General features: G+C 41.4%; 2 protein-coding genes and 1 pseudogene across 28 annotated transcripts in view; 2 read left to right on the top strand and 1 right to left on the bottom strand.

Annotated features, from left to right (window-relative positions):
* Positions 1-13,050, bottom strand: part of SDCCAG8 (serologically defined colon cancer antigen 8) — a 246,367-nt gene extending 233,317 nt beyond the window's left edge. For 12 of the 15 annotated variants that reach the window (XR_641442.4, XR_004181992.1, XM_009196392.4 and 9 more), the window contains exons 1-2: positions 12,349-12,982; positions 195-360 (exon numbers count right to left, since the gene is read on the bottom strand). Coding sequence is in view for 13 of the 15 variants with exons in the window: in XM_009196392.4 (XP_009194656.2) it covers positions 195-360; positions 12,349-12,621 (439 nt within the window). In the remaining 2 variants the exon portion in view is untranslated. Of the gene's footprint in view, positions 1-194; positions 361-12,348 lie in introns of all 15 variants that reach the window. The other 3 variants (XM_009196409.2, XM_003893690.3, XM_009196385.4) reach the window with 2 other exon arrangements.
* Positions 2,220-4,138, top strand: LOC108586202 (annotated as a pseudogene).
* Positions 13,051-13,056: 6 nt separating the features above from the next.
* The window catches only part of CEP170 (centrosomal protein 170), a 129,650-nt gene continuing 116,844 nt past the window's right edge, over positions 13,057-25,862 (top strand). For 8 of the 13 annotated variants that reach the window (XM_021934197.2, XM_009196330.4, XM_017958000.3 and 5 more), the window contains exon 1: positions 13,057-13,553. The gene's annotated coding sequence lies outside the window, so the exon portion shown is untranslated. Of the gene's footprint in view, positions 13,554-14,110; positions 14,246-25,862 lie in introns of those variants that run through there. The other 5 variants (XM_003893689.5, XM_003893687.5, XM_009196370.4 and 2 more) reach the window with 4 other exon arrangements.

Genomic DNA, 25,862 nt, shown 5'->3' with positions numbered 1-25,862 from the left:
AGAATTTCAGACTTTCGCCTATAAGCATTGGGAAGTCAAAGAAAAAAAGATTAAGCAAGGGAATTAAATTATCTGATTTGTGTTTCAGGAATAACATCATAGCAGCAGAACGAAGAATGAAAGGACTTATTATTCTACGGAGTTTAAAAAATTCACTATGCATCATTCAGGCTAGGACTGACTTTCATACTCACCAGCATGGCTCTGTTGTAATTCGGGCCAGGCTGTCCTGGCATCCTCACTTCCCACACTGGTGCTAAAAGAAAGATTTGGCGCATCTTCTCCAATAGTGACATCACCTTCTTTCAGGGCACATTTCAGTTGGTGAATGCTTCTACTGGCACGTTCTGCAAGAACAACCTGATGAAAGTTAGGACCAATGAAATCTGGGTGACCAAATGGACACTTGCTCAAGAAGGCAGTTTTTAAAGGTGAAATCATTATTTCTCGTACTTTATGGAAAAAACGCAGAGTTCTGTTTCTAGCTTGCTGAGGGATGTGCCAGAGATGGTGAGAGAAGATTAACTTCATGGTGTAGAGGTAGGACTTGATGATCTCTAAGGTCCCTATCACTGTAGCAGTTGATTTCACTACATATAGCACCACCAGCAAGGAGTATTAAATGACAGGACTCTTCCCACCAGCTCCCATTAAACAATAACTTGCTAAGGGAAGTGCTCTCCTTCCCCTCATGCCTGACTCCTCTACCAACGTGGAGACAGAGAAGGACGGGAGGAGCAGTGGGGATGTGGGAAGAGCCAGCAAGAGGGACTGCATCACACCCAGTTCCAACTTAGGGAAGCCTCATTGTCCCTGGGGACAGGAAATTCCTCCCTCACCAAGAAACATCCACATGTCTGGCTTAGTTTTGATCAAAATTTGCATAGCTGAAGTGCTTATAGTGGCAGCCCCAGTAGTACAACTCTTCCGATATACTGCTGGCTAACCACACCTCATAGATTCTTGGTTAGTGCAACTGACCACCCCTAGAACACACAAAAACTGTCTAAAATGAAGCATTTTTAAGGTATATTACTGTGATAGTTCATCTCTAAAAATAGCCTCCAAGGGGTTGCAGTGAGCCGAGATCACACCACTGCACTCCAGCCTGGCAATAGAGCGAGACTCTGTTTCAAAAAAAAAAATAGCCTCCAAGGAACCCAGCCTCATTCCCTAGTTGTCTTCTGATCTGAAACTGACGGGGCCTGTAATCTGCATTAACCAATAGAATGCAATAAAAGTCACACCATGTCAGACCCAGGCCTTGTCTTTAAAGGACTGGCAGCTCCTGCTTCCTCTTGGAATGTTTGCTTTTGGGAGCCCTAGGCTGCTATGTAAGATACCTGGCTACCCTGCTGGAGAGACCTGGGAAGAGCATACATGGAGAGGAAACGAGAGGCCCTGAGACCCCATGAAGAAAGAGAAAAGCCCTCCCCGCACGCACCCCGCTGCCCCCACTCCGACAGCCCAGTCCTCCAGAGGACTCTAGCACCAGAGGCCCTCTAACTGCAATGGCATGAAAGAGACCTGATTCATTACCAATCATGTATGAAAATATATTCATAAACATCTATTCTGTAGGACCTTGAAAAATAGTTTCCATTTTCTCCAAGTGCATTGATTTCAAAGTTTGGAACAGAAACAAAAGCAATGTTAGTACTTAATAGAAAAAAAAAATCTCCATGTTACACAATATCTAATACAGTTTCTTTACTTACAGCAACTCATTTTCTACTTTGATAAAAGAAAACATGTATCTCAGGTCAGGGTTCGACAATGAAATTCTATTACTCAACTACACAAGAGACACAGTTAATTTATCACCATATTTTTCTCCATACCAATCCTATGTCCACACAGATCTTTGTTTGAAATGAATTTGGTGCTGATTACTAATGAAGACTGGCCTCCTCTGACTCATCATGAGTTTAAGGAAGTTCAGATAAGACACATTCCTGGTTTTGGGAATATATGAAACCGTGACAGTTTTACAATAACTTAGTATTAGAAAATAGAGTAGAAAAGAGATTTGGTCATGGAAAAGGAAAATGAAGTGTTACATGATAAGCAATTCAGTTCATGTAGCTTCAGATTTATGCCCTCAAATCCACAAATAAAACACTTATCTTCATTGAATCTATTAGAAAGGACAGAGATAGTTTAACTAACATAAAAATGTATTCCAGGTAAAAGTATTGTGCCGTTGGTGATTACGGAAGAAACAGGAGTATGGCATGACCATGAGGAAGCAAAAAAAAAAAAAAACAAGGAACTATGCAACCATGAAGCGAATGCTTAGTCTCAGAGATCGGAGGCTTAAAGAAAAGGACAGAGTAAAATCTAAAGAGAAAGAAAAGAAGGATCCCAGCACGTTAAAGGAAAGAGAAGTTCCCCAACACCCTTCCTGCTTATTTTTCCAATATAATACACAGCTGGGCCCACCTTACCACATCCTCATTGATACCAACTTCATCAACTTTTCCACAAAAGTCAAATGGACTTAGTGCAGTCAATGATGGACTGTCTGTATGCCAAGTGTATCCCTTGGATAACTGATTGTGTAATGGCTGAAATTAAGAAATTGGGGCAGAAGTATCGAGTGGCTCTAAGGATCGCCAAGGATCCAAGATTTGAACGATTACCACGAACACACAAAGGAACCTATGCACATGACTGCCTAGTACAGAGAGTAACTCAGCCTAAGTGTGTAAGTGTTACATTGTACCCACAGTTCACTGGGACTTTTTTTATTTTCTTCTTGAGAGGGAGTTTCACTCTTGCTGCCCAGGCTGGAGTGCAGTGGCGCAATCTTGGCTCACTGCAACCTCCTCCTTTCAGGTTCAAGCGATTCTCCAGCCTCAGGCACCTGTCACCACACCCAGCTAATTTTGCATTTTTTTGGTAGAGACGGGGTTTCTCCATGTTGGTCAGGCTGGTCTCAAACTCCCAACCTCAGGTGATCCGCCCGTCTCAGCCTCCAAAAGTGTTGGGATTACAGGCATAAGCCACCGCGCCCGGTGACCGGGACCTTAAACAGAAGAATCCATAAGATTCCTGGAATTCCTATTATGTATATTTCCTTTCTTTTTTTTTTTTTTTTTTTTTTTTTGAGAGGGAGTCTCACTGTTGTCCCCAGGCTGGAGTGATCTTGGCTCACTGTAACCTCCGACTCCCAGGTTCAAGCGACTTTCCTGCGTTAGCATCCCGAGTAGCTGGGATTACAGGCACGCACCACCACACCCAGCTAATTTTTGTATTTTTAGCAGAGACAGGGTTTCACCGTGTTGGCCATGCTGGTCTTGAATTCCTGACCTCAGGTTATCCACCCACCCTGGCCTCCCAAAGTGCTGGGATTATAAGAGTGAGCCACCGTGCCCAGCCTAGGGCAGCATTTTAAGGGCACTTTTCATTCCTTTTCTAATATTCTTGTTTAATCTTTTAGAATTTATAACATTCAAAGACTACATGTTAAATTGTACTATGAACACAATATTTATGTGAAATAATGAGCTATTGAATTCAACAACTATCCCAAAGAAAAGTGATACAAAAGGCTTTAAGGTTTGTTTGTTTGCAACTACTGACTTCAGAGGTACTAGAGACAGAGAGGAAAAGCAGGAATTTGCAAGAACTGTGCCCTAAAACTAAAACTACAGAGTTGACATTTTAAAGTCATTTCAGTGCTACATTTCAAAACATGCTAAGTGCTTTTCAAATATATAACAAAGCAACATAATTATATACTGTAACAGATAAATCCAGTTAATCTGAAGAAGAATAACACTCAGATGATTCAGGACAGATGAAAATCCCACGGCTCTTCAACTGGAGCCATTCCAACTGAAGCCCCCATAACCCTTACTAAGAGCACTACTCCCCAGATGCAGTTATCTGCTCCATACATTTAAGGAAACCAGATTAGACAGAAGGTTCCAGTTATCGTTTCCTATCCAACTGCTAATGGGACACAGTTTTATCTGTTTCTAACCGAGAGAGAGAACACTCTCATTTCCTCTTCTCTCCTGAGAGGAGAGTAGGGGTATTTCACGATGAATGCATCCTGATTTCTTTTCCCCAGCACCAACCAGGAACTGACTATAAACTTAACTATGACTACAGACACAAACAGGACCCCTGAGTCCTACAGATCACATGAACGTAAGTGCAAGTAAATAATATTTCTGCTAATGCACTATCCAAACATCAATCAGTACAATGAGCACTTAAACGGTACCTGAGCTAATGGCTGCTGGCTAATTTCAGTCTGTCTTGTCCATTTTCTTTTTTTTTTTTTGAGACAGTTTCACTCTTGTTGCCCAGGCTGGAGTGCAATGGCGCAATCTCGGCTCACTGCAACCTCGCCTCCCAGGTTCAATGGATTCTCCTGCCTCAGACTCCCGAGTAGCTGGGATTACAGGCATGCACCACCACACCGGGGTAATTTTGTATTTTTGGTAGAGACAGGGTTTCTCCATGTTGGTCAGGCTGGTCTCAAACTCCTGACCTCAGGTGATCCGTCCGCCTCAGCCTCCCAAAGTGCTGGGATTACAGACGTGAGCCACCCTGCCTGGCCTGTCTTGTCCATTTTCTTAGTAGAGTTTCCCTACTTCCTATGTTCTAACTCTTAGTTCACCATTGGGCCTCTCTTCATCAAGATGTTTTTGAACAAAATGCAAGTACATTTCAGTCTAGGACGAATCACCACTTATATACACACTGTGAATTATTAATTTCTTCATTCTCCATCTGTCCTGGGGGATGTGAAAGAGATTGCCCTGGTGACAGGGAGGGGGGACCACTCCCTGCGAAGCGCCCAGCTGTCTCTGAGAAAATATGCAACGAACTATTCCTCCGTAGGCCGAGACACGAGATGCACTGCAGCTCCCAGTACAAGCTTAGATTAGGGCAGACACGCAGAAAAATGAAACCACAGTGAGATAAGAGATACATATGTCTGTCCACACTTGACTGGGCCTCAGCCTAGTTCAGAAGATTGCTGTCACTGTTTATGAAGGAACCAACAGGTAGCACTGCCAAGATATAAACAGCAGAAGCAAAAAATCAGACAAAGCCAGCTTTGTGAAAGGCAATTACAACTGTGAAAGAGATTACAAGTACTATGTAGAATTTTTTTTTGTTTAAATCTCAAAGAAAATACTATCCTAAGACTCTGATATCTGAAAATATGCTAAAGTGCTTGGCGCCAGGGGTAAAAGATAATCTGATAAAGAATGTAAACATCTTAAGAAAGCAACATCTGGAAGATCATTAAAGATATATGGGTGGTGGCAAATCCAGGAGATTGGCTATATGCATTCTGAGGGATACACCTGGTATTTCTTTGGCACCAGCAGGGAGGACTGATGCACCTGTCGCTTTCCACTGATAAAAGAAGTAAACCTAGCTAGGCTGGCAAAGAACATAGGTAAAATCACCAGCAAATACAATCTGTATATCCTTACTTGTAATTACTGTAAAGTAGGATTCTTGCAGAGCAAGGTCTACGAGCAAAACCTGTACTTCTAGATCATGATTTCTCAACCTCAGCACTATTGACATTTTGGACCTGATAATTCTCTGTTGGAAGGGGCTGTGTTGTGTCAGTTTAATAGCATCCCTGGCTTCTGCCTACTAGAGGCCAGCAGCACTCATCTCCACCCCCAATTGTGACAATAAAAAAAAAAATCAATAAAACAAGATCAATTAAACAAGACAGTTTTCAAGTCAATGAAACAAGATCAATAAAACAAGAGTTTTCAGTGTTGAGGGGAGACTTGCTATCACACTGACCACATTACTACATTGTAAGTGTTGCCGCCTCTTGATGGAAAATAAGCGTGACAGTGAGCTATTCTGCCACAGGAGCGCTGGTAGGGAGGGCACAGCCTGAGACCGACAGTGCCGCGATGGGACACACCTGATCCAGTGTCAGGAATAGATGTTACATCCATCAGAAGCTAGAGCTCAGAATTCATATTTAGCTTAATTTTGTTTCAGGGCCTAAAAGCAATATTTGCCCTCAGGCCATCCCTTTAAGTATCCAGTGGGCTTTTTTGAAGTTCCGCCATCATCAGGGTTGCTTTAGGCAGTGCACAAGGGCATTTCTAGCTACCTTGTCTACTTTTGGACTCTGAGAAGAGTTATCATCAAGTAAAACGGTGAAAACCTTAGCACAAACTGGCAATATCTTGGGATGTCTTTAAACATCCCAAGAGAGAATATTATTACTCCCCATATCTCAACAGTTTGAAAAAAACTTACCCTATACCTATTTCTGACAAAGAACATGCAAAAGTACCCTTATAATCTCCTAACACTGAAACATAGCTTTGATTTAGATTATTCCAGGGATAACTATTTACTTGTAGAACATTCCTTTCTTTTCTGATTGCTAAATCCTGTCTTTTGTCAATTTTATCTCATCAGTAGTAGGAAAGAAAACTTGAGATTGTACTTTTAAGTTCTAGTAAAATAAAAGATCATAAAGTTAAAAGTACTAAGAAAAGCCACATGAGGCCAGGTACAATAGCTCAGGCCTGTAATCCCAGCACTTTGGGAGGCCAAGACAGGTGGATCACTTGAGGCCAGGAGTTCGAAACCAGCCTGGGCAACATGGTAAAACCCTGTGTCTACTAAAAATGAAAAAAATTAGCCAGGCGTGGTGGTGGCACCTGTAATCACAGCTACTTGGGAGGCTGAGGCAGGAGAATCGCTTGAACTCAGGAGGCAGAAGTTGCAGTGAACCAAGATCACGTCACTGCACTCCAGCTTGGGCAACAGAATAAGACCCTGTCTCAAAAGAAAAAAAAAGCCAGGCACCGTGGCTCATGCCTATAATCCCAGCACTTTGGGAGGCCAAGGCAGGTGGATCACCTGAGGTTGGAAGTTTCGAGACCAGCCTGACCAACATGGAGAAACCCCATCTCTACTAAAAATACAAAATTAGCCGAGCATGTTGGCACGTGCCTGTAACCCAGCTACTGGGGAGGCTGAGGCAGGAGAATCGCTTGAAACGGGGAGGTGGAGGTTGTGGTAAGCCGAGATAAAAAAAAAAAAAAAGAGAGAGAGAGAAAAGCCACATGAGTATATAAAACAAAAAATGAATATGTGTAATTTGAATTTTATTGGCAAAAAACCCCTCATGTTTATGTGTATATATTCATATATAGTGTTTATGGCAAACAATATTTAAAAATCCAGAAAACATTTGAGAAAAACAAAAAAGAAGAAAAAAGAAATACAAGTTTTTTGAGAAAACACGAACATTTATTTGAGTTACACACATTTTCTTAAGACAGCCAGATGATATCACTGCTGGCGAATACACTGACCAAATTGTTGGCCAGTAAGACTAACAGAGCCCTTCTACAATTGTGAGCCACTTTGCAGGATTTGGATAGATGTGCTAATTATATACAAGAAAAACATAGAAAGTCAACCTTATCTTTGGTTTTCTTGAACTACATCAATTCATAAAGATAAAGCCCATCCCCGAGATTGTATATTCTCTTCCATATTCATCCGCTCACTTTCTGTGTACCTGGTTCAACTCCTTACTCTCATTTCCATAACACAAAAACACAGCCCTTATCATTCATCTGATCCAACCAAGTGCTGAAGGGAGGAACATTAATGATCAAAGCGTCAGAGAGTGGTGTCTAAAGGGGAGTCAGGCTCTGCGTGTGTTTCGCTTGGCTTCCTTCTTGGAAGAAAAGAGGGAGGAAAAGAGGGAAAAAGAGAGAAGAAAAAAAAAAAAAGGAAGCAAAGAGGGAGGGAGCAAGAAAGAAACTGAAATGTTTTGAGAAAAAGCAGAAATTGCCCAATTTGGCCATAAGCCTCATCATTTCTCTAATGTCTTGCACTGACTCCATCATACCTTTTGATCATTTGCTTGGCACCTAAAGGCAATAATTCTCACATCCAGTCCAAACTTTTCATTTTACAGATGAGGAAATAGGAATCCAAGAACAGTTGCTTTCACTTGCCTAAGGTTACACAGATGGTTGTCAGCAAAGCAAAAGTTAGTTCAGTGACCTGGCTCCTAGTTCCACATCCTCTCCTCTGACTCCACCACACTCTTGCCATAAGTTTATCTAAAGGCTGAAACACCAAAATGTTGAAAGGGTAAAACCAAAACGCAAAATGTATATACAAAATTATAGTTCCTGTCATACAAGAAGTCTGTTTCATTTTTCCTTATACTCACCCAACCAAAGGTGGCTAGGAATTAGGCGAATAGGTGAGTCATGTATATAGGTGATGTTGATAAAACTGTCACCTATTCCCAGTGCTGTAGCAAGAGATGAGACATGATTCCGCTATTAAGGCTAGGATACTGCATTTCTAGCAATTTTTCTCCTTTCACTCAAGTGTGCAGTACTTAAAATAGAGCCTGGGTTGCCTGTGATTGGGGTTTTTTCACCCTTTCTTGGCTCTGAAATAGTTTATTTCATACCTCTTGGCTTTATACAATGATGTATTGAATTTAGAGAAGGGGCATGTGCTATCTTGCCCACTTACAAATGTAGTTCTCGGCCATTCTGTGGGTGTTGAATTATAACTACCCATAGAATAAATGAACACCTAACCACACTGCCAAGAGACCTCCCAAATCACTCCCTGTTCTAGATTAAATTCTGTGGTTCCCAGGATACCCAGTATATATCCACTTTTAACCACACTGGAAACTTTCAGACCATTTACTATGTAGGAAATAATACAACAGATACGTGCGTGGGGGCAACAAAACCTTCCGGTTTTTCTGCCAGAACTCTCGTTTTGAAGAAGAATCATTAAACGTCTCTAATTTCTTGTAAAGGGGCATAGGCGACCCAAAGCAAGAGATATCTTTAGAGAACTCAAAGAGCAAATCACTGAAAAGTGTTAAGGGAATGGATGAAAGGTGAACGTGGAGCTGCTCCAAGATCATCAGGGTCAAAATGAGGCAAGGATCTCATTTTAAAAGCAAGAAAGTAAATGCTGACTCAGTTTTCACATTACAACTTCAAATTCTTGATATACCATAATAGTACCAAAATTTAAAAAATGCGGAAAAGATCTTTTTTTTTTTTTTTTTTTTTTTTTTTTGAGATAGAGTTTCACTCTTGTTGCCCAGGCTGGAGTGCAGTGGCGCAACCTCCGCCCACCGCAACCTCCGCCTCCCAGGTTCAAGCAATTCTACTGCCTCAGCATCCGGAGTAGCTGGGATTACAGGCGCCCGCCACCACACCCGGCTAATTTTGCATTTTTAATAGAGACAGGGTTTCTCCATATTGCTCAGGCTCGTCTCGAACTCCAGACATCAGGTGATCCACCCGCCTCAGCCTCCCAAAGTGCTGGGATTACAGGCGTGAGCCACCGCGCCCGACCTCATTTTAAAAACAAGTAAACGCTGACTCAGTTTTCACATTAGAACTTCAAATTATTGATATGCCATAATAGTACCAATATTAAAGAAATAAGGAAAAGATTTTTTTAAAATGGAAGTACAATCACGGAAAATAGGAAAAGCATTTTGCATTTTTATACAGCTACTTCCTAGCTAAATATCAAATGAAGGGACATTAGTAGTGACTACATGTGCAGTTACTTACAAGTCAGAGGAATAACCGGTGAGGAAAGACCAGACTGTTTATTAGGTTTCCATTAATCATAAACTATGCAAGGCATTTTGGGGAAGTAATGGTGGGTAGACAAAACCAAACAAACCAACAAAACCAAAACAAATTAAGGCATAGAACTTTAAACTGCATTTTATCTTACTACATAGTAATACAATTCTTAAATTATTAGGCACACTCAAAATAAGGAATTTCCACATAACTCCAGCATTGTTTATTAAGAAACAGAATATTTTACTTTAAAGGGAATTATCGGCCGGGCGCGGTGGCTCACGCCTGTAATCCCAGTCTTTGGGAGGCTATAGTGGGCGGATCATTTGAGGTCAGGAGTTCCAGAGCAGCCTGACCAACATGGCGAAACCCAGTCTCTACTAAAAATACAAAAATTAGCCAGGCATGGTGGCGCATGCCCGTAATCCCAGCTACTTGGGAGGCTGAGGCAGGAGAGTTGCTTGAACCCAGGAGGCAGAGGCTGCAGTGAGCCAAGATGGCACCACTGCACTCCAGTCTGGATGACAGAGCGAGACTCCATCTCTAAATAAATAAATAAATAAATAAATAAATAAATAAATGACATTATACTACTCAAAACGGCAATTTATATTTGTGAAGAACTTCTGACTGCACTCAAGTTCAGGGTTAATTCTGCTTTGTTTCCTTCCAGAAGCTGTTATACAAGCTAACATACAAAAATAAAAGTGCTCCTAAATAAATGATATGTCCTGAAAAGCCCATAAACATTTCAGGTTACATTTCTCGATTCACTGTTAAAATTATGACTATGTATTTTTTAAAAGTTGTTTAACTTTTTCTATCCCTTGTATTCGCTCCTGGTGAAACGTTTCCACTACCTTATATTGTTATCACACTAAATTTAAATTTTATTTCAAACTAATTTTAAAATGTATTATCCTTGAATGAAAACTCTTCATTCTGTAATTATTGAAAGCAGTACCACTAGTATTAAACATATTACTATAACATTAATTTAAAAGGAACCCCTTTACTGCGTTAAAATGCCTAATGTTAAATAGCCTCCAACAATTATATAAAGGCTTAAAATAAGGTCAAAGGAAGAGATGCATCAGGAAAAACTGTCAATGAAAACAAAAAATGTTTGCCAATCTTAAAAATTAAAATTACTCATATCATTGTGCACAGTATTTTTCTTGCTTCCAAATGAAAAGTTACAAGTGTTTATTTTGTATCTAACAGCTCTTGAAACATCAGTAGCTTGAGGAAGGTGTTCATTAAAACCAATTTTTTTACTCCTGCAGTTTGAATACTGAGAATGTTGACAGTTTGTAACACAATTGACCGATGTAACAATGCATAGTAACCCTTATAAAATCTAGAGTCATGGAAAGATAAACTTTCTAATATTGAAAAACCTTCACTTTGCTCTAAGTAACAAGTATAAATAACAACTAACATTTAATGAGTGCTTGTCTAGTAAGCAGTGATGTTTACCCTTATTTTCTATCATAGTAATCTACAATTTTTTGTTGTCTTTCTCCCCAAGTAATCTAGAAGCTCCATGGGGATAGGAACTTCGTCTTGTTCCTTACTGCCTGTCTAGCACCTGGTATGCTTAACACATAGTAGGAGGCACTGACACATAGTAGGCATATTATGCAGAACAACATATGCTTCATAACTTAGTATTCCAAATGTCCTAAACAGTCATGACTTAGAGGGTTATGAAAATGCAACAGAATAGAAAGCAAAGTTTATTACATTTAGTAGAATAAAAATTCTTCACTGAAACTTATAGTTTGTATGTACACATATGTCCCATATGAAATTTATTTCTTACTATAGGTAAACATTTTAAGGAGTCTTAAAATCGCTGCTTTATGGGATTATTTCATTTGCTCCCCACAATAACCCTATGGACAATTCCATAACTTCCATTATAACAGAATCGAAACTTCTAGATGTCATATATATTGTCCAAGGTGACAGCGCCATCTAAAAGTACAGACATTAAGTCCAACAGAGCTTAAAAGAAAATAAATACAGACATTACTTGTACAGATACTTGCTCATAGGGTAATGTGGTAAGACAATCTGAATTAATAAGGTTTTGATAATAGTAATTATGGCTTGATTAGATAGGCTTTGAAGACAGACAAGCCTGATAATACCTGGCTCTGCAACTAACCAGCTGTGTGGGCTCTGGCCTGTAATTCAACCTCTCTGAGCTTCGATTTCCCCATGTGTAAAATATTCATACAACTGCTGTAAGCTGCAGATGATTTACTGTATGCAAATAGCCTAGACCAATTAAATGGGGGCTGTTGGGATTAAAATAATTATTAGTCTTTCCCCCCACGGATCCTATAAATCACATTCAATCCACTATGCCATAATTTAAATGTGTAAAAACTGTGCATCAGACTTTTATTGGATTAAACAACAAAGTATGGGAACTGGGCAAAAATGACATAGAGCTATCCAAGAGTCTCTGCTGTCGCTGGTTGAGAAGGATGCCAAGATCAAGGAGTTGATTCAGGTAACTAAGGGAATCTGAGGAAACATCGTTGCTTAAGTGTAAAAACTAAATCAAACTACTTCATCCTCCTCAGAAGACCACAGCAAACATCCATCTTGCTCCTCTGTAGCCTGGATGGGGCAGACCCAGGTGTTAGGAGACGCACCTGGTCTGCTCCCGCCCACTAGGCCCTGGGCACCTCGGGGCTAGGGACAGAGGTTTGGAGCAACTCACCCCGGAGACTCCGTTGATACTGCCCCAGAATCTCCTCCAGGGTAGAGTTCTCCGGGGACTTCGCCATGCACACACTCTAGGCCCAGAGCTGGGAGTTACGTGGGGAAACGTCCAGCTTTCTCCCTTCCGAAAACAGCAGGCCTGTGGCCGCGGAGCGCCCGCCTGCTTCCTGCCGCGGCTGTCACAGGGGAGCCTAGAATCCCGCACGAAGCTCGCGGGGGCTCTTCCCACCCACTGGCCCTCGCGTTGGACCTCGGGAGTTGTAGTCCTCATGTTCAGCGCCTCCAAGCTCGACAATCCTGAGAGCCTTCCAGCTACACTACAATTCCCAGAGACCACTGCGCACCAGGCGCTAGCTCGGACGGTTGGGCTGCCAGAGCCTGTTGCCAAGAGACAGGCTTGCAGGCCCCGCCCTTTTCCTCCAGCCCAGCCTGGTTTAGTCCCGCCTCCATCCCACTCTTCTGCCGCCTGGACCACCCCAAATGACAGAAAGGGTTCACTGAAGGCCTTGACGCTTCGAAATTTGCTAATATGCAGCAGTTGATCCCTAGGTTACTCAAGGACGCAGAGAGGAACCTCTGAACCCTGCTTCGGTTGCGATATTTTTTTAAACGGTCGAATAAATCCTCAAGAAATAGAAGCTCTAAATCCTCCAAACAGCCTAGATTGTAAAGGCGGCCGACACTACAACTCCTAGCATGCCCAGTAACCGGACCTCCACTTGGAGTTGGCGCTCTGCCCGCTGGGAACTGTAGTCCTTGTTGGTTGCGGTCCCACCTAACTCCGAGGTCCTCTTCATTGTTCTAGCTGGTCTTTCGGGGCACGCCTGCGCAGTGGGCAAGCTGGAAAAACGTGTGGGTGAGACCCTCGCACAACCCCTTTTCATTGTCTGTGTCTGGCGCCTGCGCAGTAAGGAATCGTTGGAACTGGGCAGGAGGAGGGGATAGGGTCCGGCTCCTCGCCCTTTCCCGAGGCGCCTGCGCACTAGGCAGCCGCTCTTTGCCGTTACCGCTATGTGTGGGGCGTGTGTGGAATAACGTTATTGCCCAGCGGAGCTGAGGGCCCCGGAGCTCGACCGCAGCGGCAGCGACGACAACAGCAGCGGCGGCGACGACGACGAGGTGGGGGGAGGACGCCGTGCGAGAGACTCACGGGACGCGACGCGCCCCGCCTCCCCCGTCCGGTCCCTCTCACCACTGTGAGGGGTAAGTGATGCGATCGGCTGCTCGGTGTAGGCGCCGCAGCCGCCGCCGCGGCTGCTTTTCCACGTCCTGCTCCTCGGGTTTGCAGCGAGGACTCGGGCGCGGCCCGCCGCGGGGCGGGGGTGCGGGGCTGCGGGGCTGGACCGCGAAGGGGGCGCTTCCCGGATGCTCCGCGCGGCGCCGCCACCCCCACCCTCTGCCCGCCCAGGACCAGGGTCTGGACGGGACCACCCTTCCCATCCCCCACCCGCCGCCCTCGGGAGCTCCAGTCCTGCGGCCCCCCGGCTTTTCCGAGCCCCTTGCCGCCGCCTCCGCGTCCCCTAAGTGCATTGACTCATTTTCAGCTTTCTCCTGGCTTTGTGCAGCCCTCCCCCTTCCGCCGTAGCAGTTTGCGAGGGGTGCGGGCGGAGCATTGGAGGGAATGGCTGCGCTGTCGCTGGGGAAGGGATTTTTCCCCGATTGGAGCAGTTCCGCGGGCCGATCCCTTTTGTGTGGTTGGTTTTGAGGTGTGAGGCGGTTGGCGAGGTCAGGCGAGGAGCCTTTTGGACGCGTTGGGAGGGCGTGGAAGACGCGCTGTCATGCACCCTGCCAGGCGACTGCACCCCGCAGAGGCTCTGGCTCCATAGTAAACCCGGGGGAGGAGAGAGTGGCTTCCTGTCGGCTTCATTGTCCTAGGATTCAAATATAGGGTTTTGGTACGTTTCGCTTCCATTTTATGCAAGCGATGAAAAAATAAGATTTGCAGCTGCCTAACACAGGGCGGGAAGACGTGGGATTTGTCTACTAAGTCACAGAATCTCTGTTCGGTGGCGTTTCGTAGAGTTTTATTTATTTATTTAATTTATTGTTGAGGAATGTAAGGGAGACAGGGACTATGCCTGCTGGAGTCCAAGCACTGCCAAGGTGATCAATATAAAATTACTAGGTGACATTGGAGCCTGGGCTGGAGAGGGCCTGACAACGAAGCTGTTGTGTCAGGGAAATGAACCAGCAGAATTGTTTTTTCAATGGGCGGGTAATGCATTTATGTTCCTGAGGGAATAGATACATCTTTCCGTTTTATTTTTTCAGCAAGTAGAACAAACAAAACAACTGGCCCAGTTCATTTCTGTTTCCGAAGTTGTTACCTCATGTTTATTGTATTAATGAAAATTTAGCCATTTGGGAGGAATTTGGCGAAGCAGATGATACATTTGATTGAAAATGCATCTTTTAAAGCGATTTCATCCTCAAGTTTACAATGCATACAGCCGTTTGCTGGCGTTGCTTCTTAAAACACACCAGAAGAGAGGATAAAGCAGGATGGGGAGGAGCAGGTGGAGGAATAATGGGAGAGGAGAGAGTGACATTTGGACTATAGTATCTGGATCTTCACTGGTATAACCCTAACTGGGTATGCTTCAGAGACTTAGGAATTCAGCTCTGGAAACAGTACACTGATGAATAGCAAGTTACGTATTTTTCTGTCATTTTTTAAAAAGTAAAACTAGGGCTGCCTTTAGCTCTTCCTAACTTTGTAGGTAACACGGAAGAGCCCAAGTGCACTTGACAGAGGAAGACACTAAAACTCAGAAAGTTAACTGACTTGTCTGCCCAAGCCAGACTGTTAATGGAAGGCAGAGCCAAATGAAACTCAAGGTCCATTCTGCAGAGTGATCTTTCCTGTGTCCCCCTAGCCCTTTTACCCTGTGAAAATGTATGGAAAGCTTCTTTACGCTCTCCTTGAGCAGGCTGTGACTATCACTGAACTTGATTCTCACCGTTATTAATCAAGTTCTTGCCTCTGCGATGTAAAAGTAGTAATTCTTCTGAAACGGACCTTTAGTTGTATAAAGTAACTTACTAAATGAGGAAAGATGTCCTAACATGTGCTTTTCATAAAAACGAAGTGTTTCAGTGTTTCCCCTACTACTTAATGGTAGGTTTTAGTATTATTTCTTGAAAATCAATAGTATTTTATAATAATATGATGATAACTCTATAGGCTGTGTTAAAAATAAAATTTCTGCATAACAAGAGCCTGTGATGTTTATTTTACCACAGTTAATGAGTTGTAATCATTAATGAGTTATTAGTGATTACTTTCAACTTAAACTAGAATTTACATTTTAAGATATATTAACTTTGTTTTTTATTGGGTTGATTTTGCCATAAAGTGCTCTTTTCTTGCCTTATAATTTTAATCGTTTAATTTTATGTTGCATTTTAATAGACTTCTTTAAAGGATTTATTATTTATCTTAAATTTCAACTTTAAAAAATGTGTAACTAAATTTCAGTGTGTGGAATTATATTCAATCATGCTTTAAATGTATTTTACTGGTAAATTTCATTGTGTTCTGAGATTATTTTGTATGGAAATAATCTGCCTGTTCCCTATTTTAACATTAGAATAGTGAAATTTATACTGTAAACCTTAGCATACATTCTGCATATTAATGCTGCTATGGTACTTTTTAAAATTCTGTGCCTCGTGATTTGTTTGATTTGTTCTAAGTATCAGTTTCTTGTTCCTTTTTATCTACTGAAAAAAAGAACTAGTTTTATTATTGTATCTGATTGCAATTAGATAATGCTCATCTAGTACTAAATATTGTATATGCTTAAGTTTTTTTGTCAAAATTTTTTTTATTCCACAAAATTCTATTCCTGAAAAATATTTTTTCTATACTAATTAATATGTAAAGACTTTTCTTTCTTATCTGTCCCAAACACTGGGATGTTAAGCAGTGTACTTTTCAACTAAGTATCTGACAGACAACCTGATATTTAATTGCTAACTAAAATATCTGTACAGTTGCAAATTATTCTGGAAGTATAACAAAAGAGCAGTTACATGCCATTTGAAGAATGCTTGGTGAGTAGATAATATTGACTGAAGCATTCAATATTGATCTGTTTCATTAAGAAATGGGATACTTTTGATGGGAAGAAATATCAGACCATCTTTATCTCATTAATAACCAAAATTTCTAATCAAATACCCTAGGTTTTGATTTACTTATTCAAATATTTCATGAAGGATTGTTCAGCAGTGAGTTAGCCATTGTGAGAGAGAAAAAACATCTGTCTGGTAGTGTGGTTGATTAAACTGGATATATTGTACAGTTTAGCAGAAATGTTTTAGCCAAAGCCAGTGACATAGCCAATGTGTGTTACCGGTAAAGCCCACTTTTGTATCAAATAAAGGTGCAGAAACAAAACAGCAAAAGCAAAGTTAAAGAAAACTTCATAAAATCTACTTACATACAAACAGGGATTGTGACAAAGTATAGAAGTGGAGAGGAATCCCAAGCATGCATTGTTGAGGTCTGAAAAACAAATGACACATAGCAGAGAACAAGTCATTTTTTAGGTATATCCATAATTAATAAATGATATAGAAAATATTACCCTTTGAAACACAATATTTATTGAATAGTTGAATAATACCTACTAAATATTGAACATCTCCTGAAGTGTGTCTGTGATGTGTGTGTATTTAATTTATGCAACAAATTTCTAAATTAAGGTATTAGTTTTACACATTGAAAAAATTTGAAGGCCGGGCGCGGTGGCTCAAGCCTGTAATCCCAGCACTTTGGGAGGCCGAGACGGGCGGATCACGAGGTCAGGAGATCGAGACCATCCTGGCTAACACGGTGAAACCCCGTCTCTACTAAAAAATACAAAAAACTAGCCGGGCGAAGTGGCGGGCGCCTGTAGTCCCAGCTACTCGGGAGGCTGAGGCAGGAGAATGGCGTGAACCCGGGAGGCGGAGCTTGCAGTGAGCTGAGATCCGGCCACCGCACTCCAGCCTGGGCGACAGAGCCAGACTCAGTCTCAAAAAAAAAATAAAATAAAATAAAAAAATAAATTAAAAAAAAAAAAAAAAAAGAAAAAATTTGAAGCATAAAGTTAGTGAATAACTTTGCCTCTGTGTTACACATTCCTAACTGATAGGGCCTATAATTGAACCTTCGTCTTTCTGGCTAAAGCCAAAATTCTTTCTACTCATCTTAGTAAGTTAAAGAGTACCACTTGTTTCCTTACTCTGGTTCATACAATTTTAGAATTCAAGGGAACTTTAGAAGTCAGCTCATACAATGTGCCACCCACTACTAATATCTCTGAGATATTATTAGGTCCAACTTCTCCACAAACCCTTCCCTGGACATAGAAAAGCCTGTTTAGCTTCCAAAAAGTGTAACAGGAAGATCTTACTTAAATTGAGCTAGTAGCTGCTTTTACTATATAACTTCTTCCCATTGGTTGCAATTCAGTCTTTAGAAGTAAGATGAAGTAAGGTTTTTCTCAGTGTATTAACTAGATTTTCTCTTGTCTAAATGTTAACAACACCTCCAACTTCATGTAATTTCCTTTGCCATCCCTCACATCTCTAAGTTGGATTCAATCAGTTCTGTCAGTGCCATTCTTTGTGTTCTGAGCTTGTTTCCATATTTAATTCTGCAGTTAGGGTCTGAATGCAAAGTGCAGTGAAATTGTCCCTTTTCTTATTTCAAGCCATACACACTTGTGTTTAAAGTCTAAAATTGTATCAACTCTTTTTTTTTTTTTTTTTTTTTTTTTTTTTTGAGACGGAGTCTCGCGCTGTGTCACCCAGGCTGGAGTGCAGTGGCACGACCTCGGCTCACTGCAAGCTCCGCCTCCCAGGTTCAGGCCATTCTCCTGCCTCAGCCTCCAAGTAGCTGGGACTACAGGCGCCCGCCACCACGCCCGGCTAGTTTTTTGTATTTTTAGTAGAGACGGGGTTTCACCATGTTAGCCAGGATGGTCTCGATCTCCTGGCCTCGTGATCCGCCCGCCTCGGCCTCCCAAAGTGCTGGGATTACAGGCTTGAGCCACCGCGCCCGGCCTCAACTCTTTAACAACAGTAATCTCTGCTAATTCAAAGCAAAAAAACAGAGAGAGAGAGAAACGTTACATGGCTTCTCAAGTTATAGTTATGTAATTCAAGGGATTATTTTTTGAGATTTTATTCTCTTTTTCTAATGTTCATAAATGGCCTTTATTAAATGATAGTGTTAGTAACACCTGGTAATGATAGGTGTTAAGTTTCTTTTGATGTTGGTCATGGGGTTTTGTTTTCTTTTAGTGTTCCTAATTGACCAATAAAAAGTTGGCAGCCTTATGTTGATTCTTACTTTGTTTTCTAGAAAATTGGTCTGGAAACCACTGACGTAGTCAACATAAATCAACATTTTTACACGTAGCTAGATCTCTCCCATTGTGTATATACACACTGATGTTGTTTTTAAAGCAGTATTTTACCATTGCACCCTATTAAATTTCATCTCCGTGAACGTAGCCATAGTTAAAACTTGGGATCTTCTTGAATCATGATTCGTTCATCCAAGGGATTAGCTTTCCTTCCTGGCTTTTTGACATTTATAAATTTAACAGGCCAAACTCTTATGTCTTCATCCTGGCCATATACTTAATATAGCCAAGGACGAAGCCATGCACATTTATAAATAGAATACATGTTACGTAAATAAAAGATGCTGGGAAGAAAGGTGACACAAAAATAATGAAAACCATTTGGATGGCTTTTGTTTGTTTGTTTTTTGGGGTTTTTTGTTTGTTTGTTTTTGTTTTTGTTTTTTGAGACGGAGTCTTGCTCTGTCTCCAGGCTGGAGTGCAGTGGCACAGTCTCAGCTTACTGCAATGTCCTCCTCCTGGATTCAAGCTATTCGCCTGCCTCAGCCTCCCGAGTAGCTGGGACTACAGGCATGCCTGGCTAATTTTTTGTATTTTAGTAAAGACAAGGTTTCAGCATGTTGGCCAGGATGATCTTGATCTCCTGACCTCATGATCCACTGCTTAGGCCTCACAAAGTGCTGGGATTACTGGTGTGAGCCACGGCACCTGACCTTCTTTTGTTTTTTAAATTAAAGAGAAAACCATTATATCCTCCAGTAGTAAAGGAATTAGATGAAGTTTACAATATAGTGGAGGATATGGATAATTCTTTTATGATGTGAAGTCACGTAAGGATAGATGCGATGAAGAAACATTAATCAAGGTAAAGAGATAGTGATGGAGGACTGCTCTTTTAAATTTACTTTCAAGTGTTCATTCAGGTAGTTTTCAAATAATATGTTGAAAAGAAATAATATGAAAAACCTCTTCACCCTACATCTTATCTGCTGAGTTACCACTTTTGCCAATCCAGTAAGTAGCTATTTTTATTATTTCTTATGTATTCTTCAGTGAACTTTTTTTTTTTTTTTTTTTTTTTTTTGAGACAGAGTCTTGTTCTGTCACCTAGGCTGGGATGCAGTGGCAGGATCACAGCTCGTTGCAGCCTCGACCTGCTGGGCTTAAGCGATCCTCCCACCTCAGCCTGTTGAGTAGCTGGGTCTACAAGTATGTGCCACCATGCCCAGCTAATTTCTTGTAGAGATGAGGTCTCACTATGTTGCCAAGGCTGGTCTTGAACTCCTGAGCTTAAGTGATCCTCTTTCCTCAGCCTCCCAAAGTTCTGGTATTACAGGCATGAACCAACATGCCTGGCCATGAATTTTTCTTCACCTCAAGCAAATATAAATATATATTTTGTGTCCCCTATATGACACAAAAAAATAGCCTCTTTATCCACTATGCTACACCTTGAGAACTGTTTTAGAGTGGTTAGGGAATCCCTCTTTCTGAGGTGACATTTAGCAGAGAGCTTGCATTAGGTAAGGAAGCAAGCCTGTAGGTATCTGAGTGGAGAGTATTCTACTCTGGTGCAGTGGTTTTGAGGCAGGAATGGGATAAGTGAATTTGGAGAACACTGTGGCTGAAGGTGAGTGAGGAAAAGGTGCTTATAGGAGGAAATGAGGTTGCATAGAGATTTTATTGGTTGATTTTAAGTACTGTGAGTGTTCATTGGAGGATTTTGAGCACAGCCCAAAAGATGGTTTATATTTTTAAAGAATGGCTCTGGGTATTCTTTAAGCCACTGGGAACCATGAGATAAGCGAGGAAATGACTGGAATGATCTGGTTTAAGAGACGTTAATGGTTTAGAGTAGAGCGACAGTAGTGGCATTAGTGAAAGTTATTAGGTTCTGGCTTTAGAGAGTCAAACGTTTTGGACATGTTAGTTTGAAGTGTCTGTTAAACACCCAAGAGGACACCTCAGGTAGGCAGTTGGAGATGTGAGTCAAGAATTCAGAGGAGAGGTTTGGACTGAAGATAGTTAAATGTTAAGCATCACCAGTAGACTTAAAGGGATCTCTTGGGTAGGGAGTTAGACGGAGAAGACATCCAGAAATTGAGAACTTGTACTTTCCACATGGAAAGCTGAGCAAAAGAGAAGGTGCCATCGAGGAGGATTGAAAAGTGGCCAGTGAGGTGTGAGGAAACTGAAGAGTATATTGTCCCACAAGCCAAGTAAAGGAAGTATTTTTAGAGATAAGGAGTGACCTGTATCACCTTTAATCACCTAAATACTTCCTAAGAAATCAGGCAGTATCCTCTTTCTTTCTGAATGGTCTCTGAGAAAGCAATTTCCTTTCTTCCATCTGGTTTATCAACATGAATGTTCACAGTTATTCTCCCCTGGAAACTACGAAATCTAAAGCCCTGAACAAAGTTTTACTCATGAAGAGGCCAATGCTGTTCCTACGTGGATGGGTATGGCCGCTGCTGCTGCCTCTATGTTTGAACAGGAGAAGCGATGCTGTTGCATGGGAAGAATTTTTCAGGAAGCTAGTGATAGGCCAGCTACCTCAGAGCTTTATTGTGGTAGCCAAATGAGGTGGATGTAAAAGCCAAATGAAAGGTATAACTGCAGGTAGGGGTCTCCTTCCCTTACTGCCCCAAGTGTCGTACCAACTTGATGGTGTTAGATTTGAAGAACTATGTATGTTGGCAAATAAAAATATTTTTCATTTTGAGTCTGTAGGAATGTTTTTTTAACTTCCTCTGCATTCTATCCCCATAGGCAGTTTTGCACATCATTTTATAATATTCTTGAGGGTAGAGGAAAGGGCTTGATGCTAGAAAGAGGATAAAAACAACCAGGCCGGGTGCAGTGACTCACACCTGTCATCTCAGCACTTTGGGAGGCCGAGGCGGGTGGAACACCTGAGGTCAGGAGTTCGAGACCAGCCTGGCCAACATGGTGAAACCCTGTCTCTACCAAAAATACAAAAATTAGCCAGGGGTGGTGGCGCAGGCCTGTAATCCCAGCTACTCAGGAGGCTGAGGAAGGAGAATCGCTTGAGCCCAACAGAAGGAGGTTGTAGTGAGCCAGAATTACATCACCGTACTCCAGCCTGGGCAACAGGGTGAGACTCCATCTCAAAAAAAAAAAAAAACAAACCAAGTTTTAAGATAATAGCTTTTTTCCCCAATCCTGAATTCATCCTTTAATTCTAAACTGTCCAGATAAAGAGACTTTAGGTGGAAAAGTGAGCAATGTAAAAGACTTGCTTACGGTTTTTTCCCTAGGCCGGCCAGGAAGACTTTCTTCTTTTAACCAACTTTTTTCTGGAAGGTGTTCAACTCAGTACTGGTTTGTCACGTTACACGGAATAGAAAAAGTGCACATTCAAAGCTTAGGGACTGGTTAGGGGTTTTGAACGGTTGGCAGCCAGCTAGAAACTGATTTGAGGAAACAGGAGGGTAGGAGAAATGAGTCCTCTTGATGATAATAGGGGTTAAGTGCAAAATACTTATCTTGGTGAAAAAGGAGCATCGCAAATACAGGACTTTCTGCAGTCAGCTTTTGGAGGCAGTGGGGCTATACCTGCACAACATTTAGGTATCTTGCAAACCTTATATAATATGATTTGCTATGGTTGGTCATTACATACTTCTCCTCGGATAAAAAGAAATGCATATAATGCATTGCAAATTGAAGGCCCTTTTATTTTTTAATACTTTTTTATATTAAAAATCTAATCCTAATACATGGCAGAAAATTTAGAAAACAAGATTTTCTACCATTAAGTACTATTATAATCCCACTAGCCAGTAGCCGTGTTATATAATCTTGTCTATTCCAGTTTAATTTGGTAACATTTTATCATGAAGTTAAACTTTTTGGCTCCAACTTTTAATGGTGGTATAGAGTCTGTCTTCTGAAACATATCATCTACTTACATACAATTTATGAAAATTAAAGATATTTTTTAAATTGCATTTTTAAAATTGTAAACAACAGGCTGGGCGCAGTGGCTCATGCCTGTATCCCAGCACTTTGGGAGGCCAAGACTGGCAGATCACTTGAGGTCAAGAGTTCAAAACCAGCCTGGCCAACATGGGGAAACCCTGTCTCTACTAAAAATACGAAAATTAGCTGGGCTTGGTGGTGCACACCTGTAATCCCAGCTACTCGGGAGGCTGAGCAGGCGAATTGCTTGATTCCAGGAGGCAGAAGTTGCAGTGAGCTGAGATTGCTCCACTGCAGTCCAGCCTGGGCAGCAGACAGAGACTCTGTCTCAAAAAAATAAAAATAAAAAAATAAACAACACTGTAATGGACATTTCTAACTCTGAATTTCTGTGCAAATCAATGTTTTTCTTTGATTTCAACAAATTATGGTTAAAATACAATGCAGATACAAATGCAGAATTCTACTAATTAAACCTTTTCTAACTTCAGTAAAATTACCCCCTCCAGTTTATATCAGTTTATTCTTCTATCACTGGCATATGAAACTGTGTGTTCCTTCAACCCTTCATCAGTGCTGAATATTGCATATCTTTTTAAAAATTTGCTTTCTTTTTTCTTTTTTTTGAGGCAAGGTCCTGCTCTGTTGCCCCAGCTAGAGTGGAGTGGTGTGATCATGGTTTGCTACAGCCTTTACCTCCTGGAGTCAAGGGATCCTACCCACTCAGCCTCCCAGGTAGCTGGGACTGTAGGCATGGGCCGCCATGCACATCTAAGTTATTTTATTTTATTTTATTTTATTTTATTTTATTTTATTTGAGACGGAGTCTCGCTCTGTTGCCCAGGCTGGATTGCAATGGCGCGATCTCGGCTCACTGCAACTTCTGCCTCCCAGGTTCAAGCGATTCTCCAGCTTCAGCCTCCTGAGTAGCTGGGATTACAGGCGCACACCACCACACCTGGCTAATTTTTGTATTTTTAGTAGAGATGGGGTTTCACCATATTGGTCAGGCTGGTCTCGAACTCCTGACCTCATGATCTGCTCACCTCAGCCTCCCAAAGTGCTGGGATTACAGGCGTGAGCCACCCACCACACTGGCCAAGTTTTTTTTATTTTTCACAGAGACAAGGTCTCATTTTATTGCCTAGGCTGGTCTCAAACTCCTGGGCTCTAGCAGTCATCCTGTCTCAGCCTCCCAAAGTGGTGGGATTACAGGCATGAGCCACCCAATCTGGACAGTTTTGCCACTTTGATAAACAATAACCAAAAAAAACCTTATTTAAATTTCTCTTACCGGTAACACTTAACATTTTAAAAAAATATGCTTATTGGCCATTGTATTTCCGATCTGAATTGCTTGTGTGTGTTCCTTTTGCTTGTTTTTCTAAAGGATTGTCCATCATTATATTCACTTGTGACAGATTCTAGGATCACCATACTTCTGTTGTATCACCCTGCTACCCTCACTTGTAACAGCTTTTGTGTAATAGATACTGTAAAAAATTTTTCCCAGATTGTCATTGCCTTTTAAATTTGTTATTTTTACCCAACAAAGATTTTAACATGTGTATAATCAAATTTCTCATTTCCTTTTTCTTATGAAATAATCTCACTACCCAAAATTTTATTAAATTCATGCATGTCGTATTTGTGATTTGAATTTTTACATACAAATGTGTTAATTGATAATGTTTTTTTGAATGTGTTTAGTCATATATAGCCTGCTGTGTCAGTTTATTGTATAACTCCCCAGAGTTTTTACTTTCTTTTTTTTTCTTTTTTCTTTTTACTATCTTTTTTTTCTTTTTTTTCTTTTGTTTCACTTTGTCCCCCAGACTGGAGTGCAGTAGAGGGGATCTCGGCTCACTGCAGCCTGGATCTCTTGGGCTCAAGTGATCCTCCTGCCTGAGTTCCCCAAGTAATTGGGAATACAGGGCACGCGCCCCCACGCGCAGTTAATTTTTTCGTATTTTGGGTAAAGATGGGGTTTCACCGTGTTGCCCAGGCTGGTTTCAAGTTCCTGAGCTCAAGCTATCTGCGTGCCCAAGACTCCCAAAGTGCTGGGATTACAAGTGTGAGCCACGACGCCTGGCCCAAAGTTTTTACTTTCTAAACTATTTGTTTTTTAATTTCCTCTTTTCACTAGAATTAAATTGGGAGATACATTTTTGAGGGTGAGTGTGAGATGCAAGGAGCTCTCTGTTTTGGTGGGGTGGTTATTCTAGATTTTTTCTTTTTTTAAAATGGAAATTCTCAGATATACAGGAAAGTTGAAAGAATTTGACAGTGACCACTCATATACTCACCATGTTGATTCTACCAGTAACACAGTACCAGTTTTATCACATACCTAGCCGTTTATTCATCATTCCATTTATCAGTGTATCTTGTATTTTGATGCATTTCAAAGTAAATTGCAGATATTAGCATTTGTGTGTGTCTGACTAAAGTACTCTTAAATTAATTGAGGCTAATTATGTTTCAGTTTTACATTTTCTGAATGTACTATTGAAATATTTTCCAACCTATCACTGTTATATTTAAAAAGACAGTTAAAAAATGAACATACTGTTTTTCACTCCAGTAGTTTTGGTGAAGTAGGTGTTTCTGTAAACAGCTAACTACATTGACACAGATGACATTGAGTTATTCCTTTCGGGGGTAGGGCGTGTGTGTGTGTGTGTGTGTGTGTGTGTGTGTGTGTGTATGGTATCTACTTTTAAAGAGGAATGATGACCGGGCGTGGTGGCTCCTGCCTGTAATCCCAATACTTTGGGAGGCTGAGGCAGGTGGATCACGAGATCAGGAGTTCGAGACCAGCCTCGCCATCATGGTGAAACCCTGTCTCTACTTTAAAAAAAATACAAAATGAGCCAGGCCTGGTGGCACGCAGCTGTAGTCCCAGCTATTTAGGAGGCTGAGGCAGGAGAATCGCTTGAACCCAGGAGGCGGAGGTTGCAGTGAGCTGAGATCACCCCACTGCACTCCAGCCTGGGTGACAGAGCAAGACTCCGTCTCAAATAAATAAATAAATAAATAAATAAATAAATAAATAAATCAGTATGGTAAGTTGAATTTTGTTTCTGTTTTTTAAGCTAAAGAGCTATTTAGTGAAGCTTATGTTGTTTCTCTAATCCAGAGGTTCTACCCTTTAGTATCTAATCCAGGAGTAAATTATTCGTTCTAAATTTTATATCTTACTACATTC

This window comes from Papio anubis, chromosome 1 (assembly GCF_008728515.1).
Source record: "Papio anubis isolate 15944 chromosome 1, Panubis1.0, whole genome shotgun sequence".
NCBI lineage: Eukaryota > Metazoa > Chordata > Mammalia > Primates > Cercopithecidae > Papio > Papio anubis.
The sequence above is the reverse complement of the archived record's forward strand: the minus strand, read 5'-3'. Positions and strand labels throughout refer to the sequence as shown.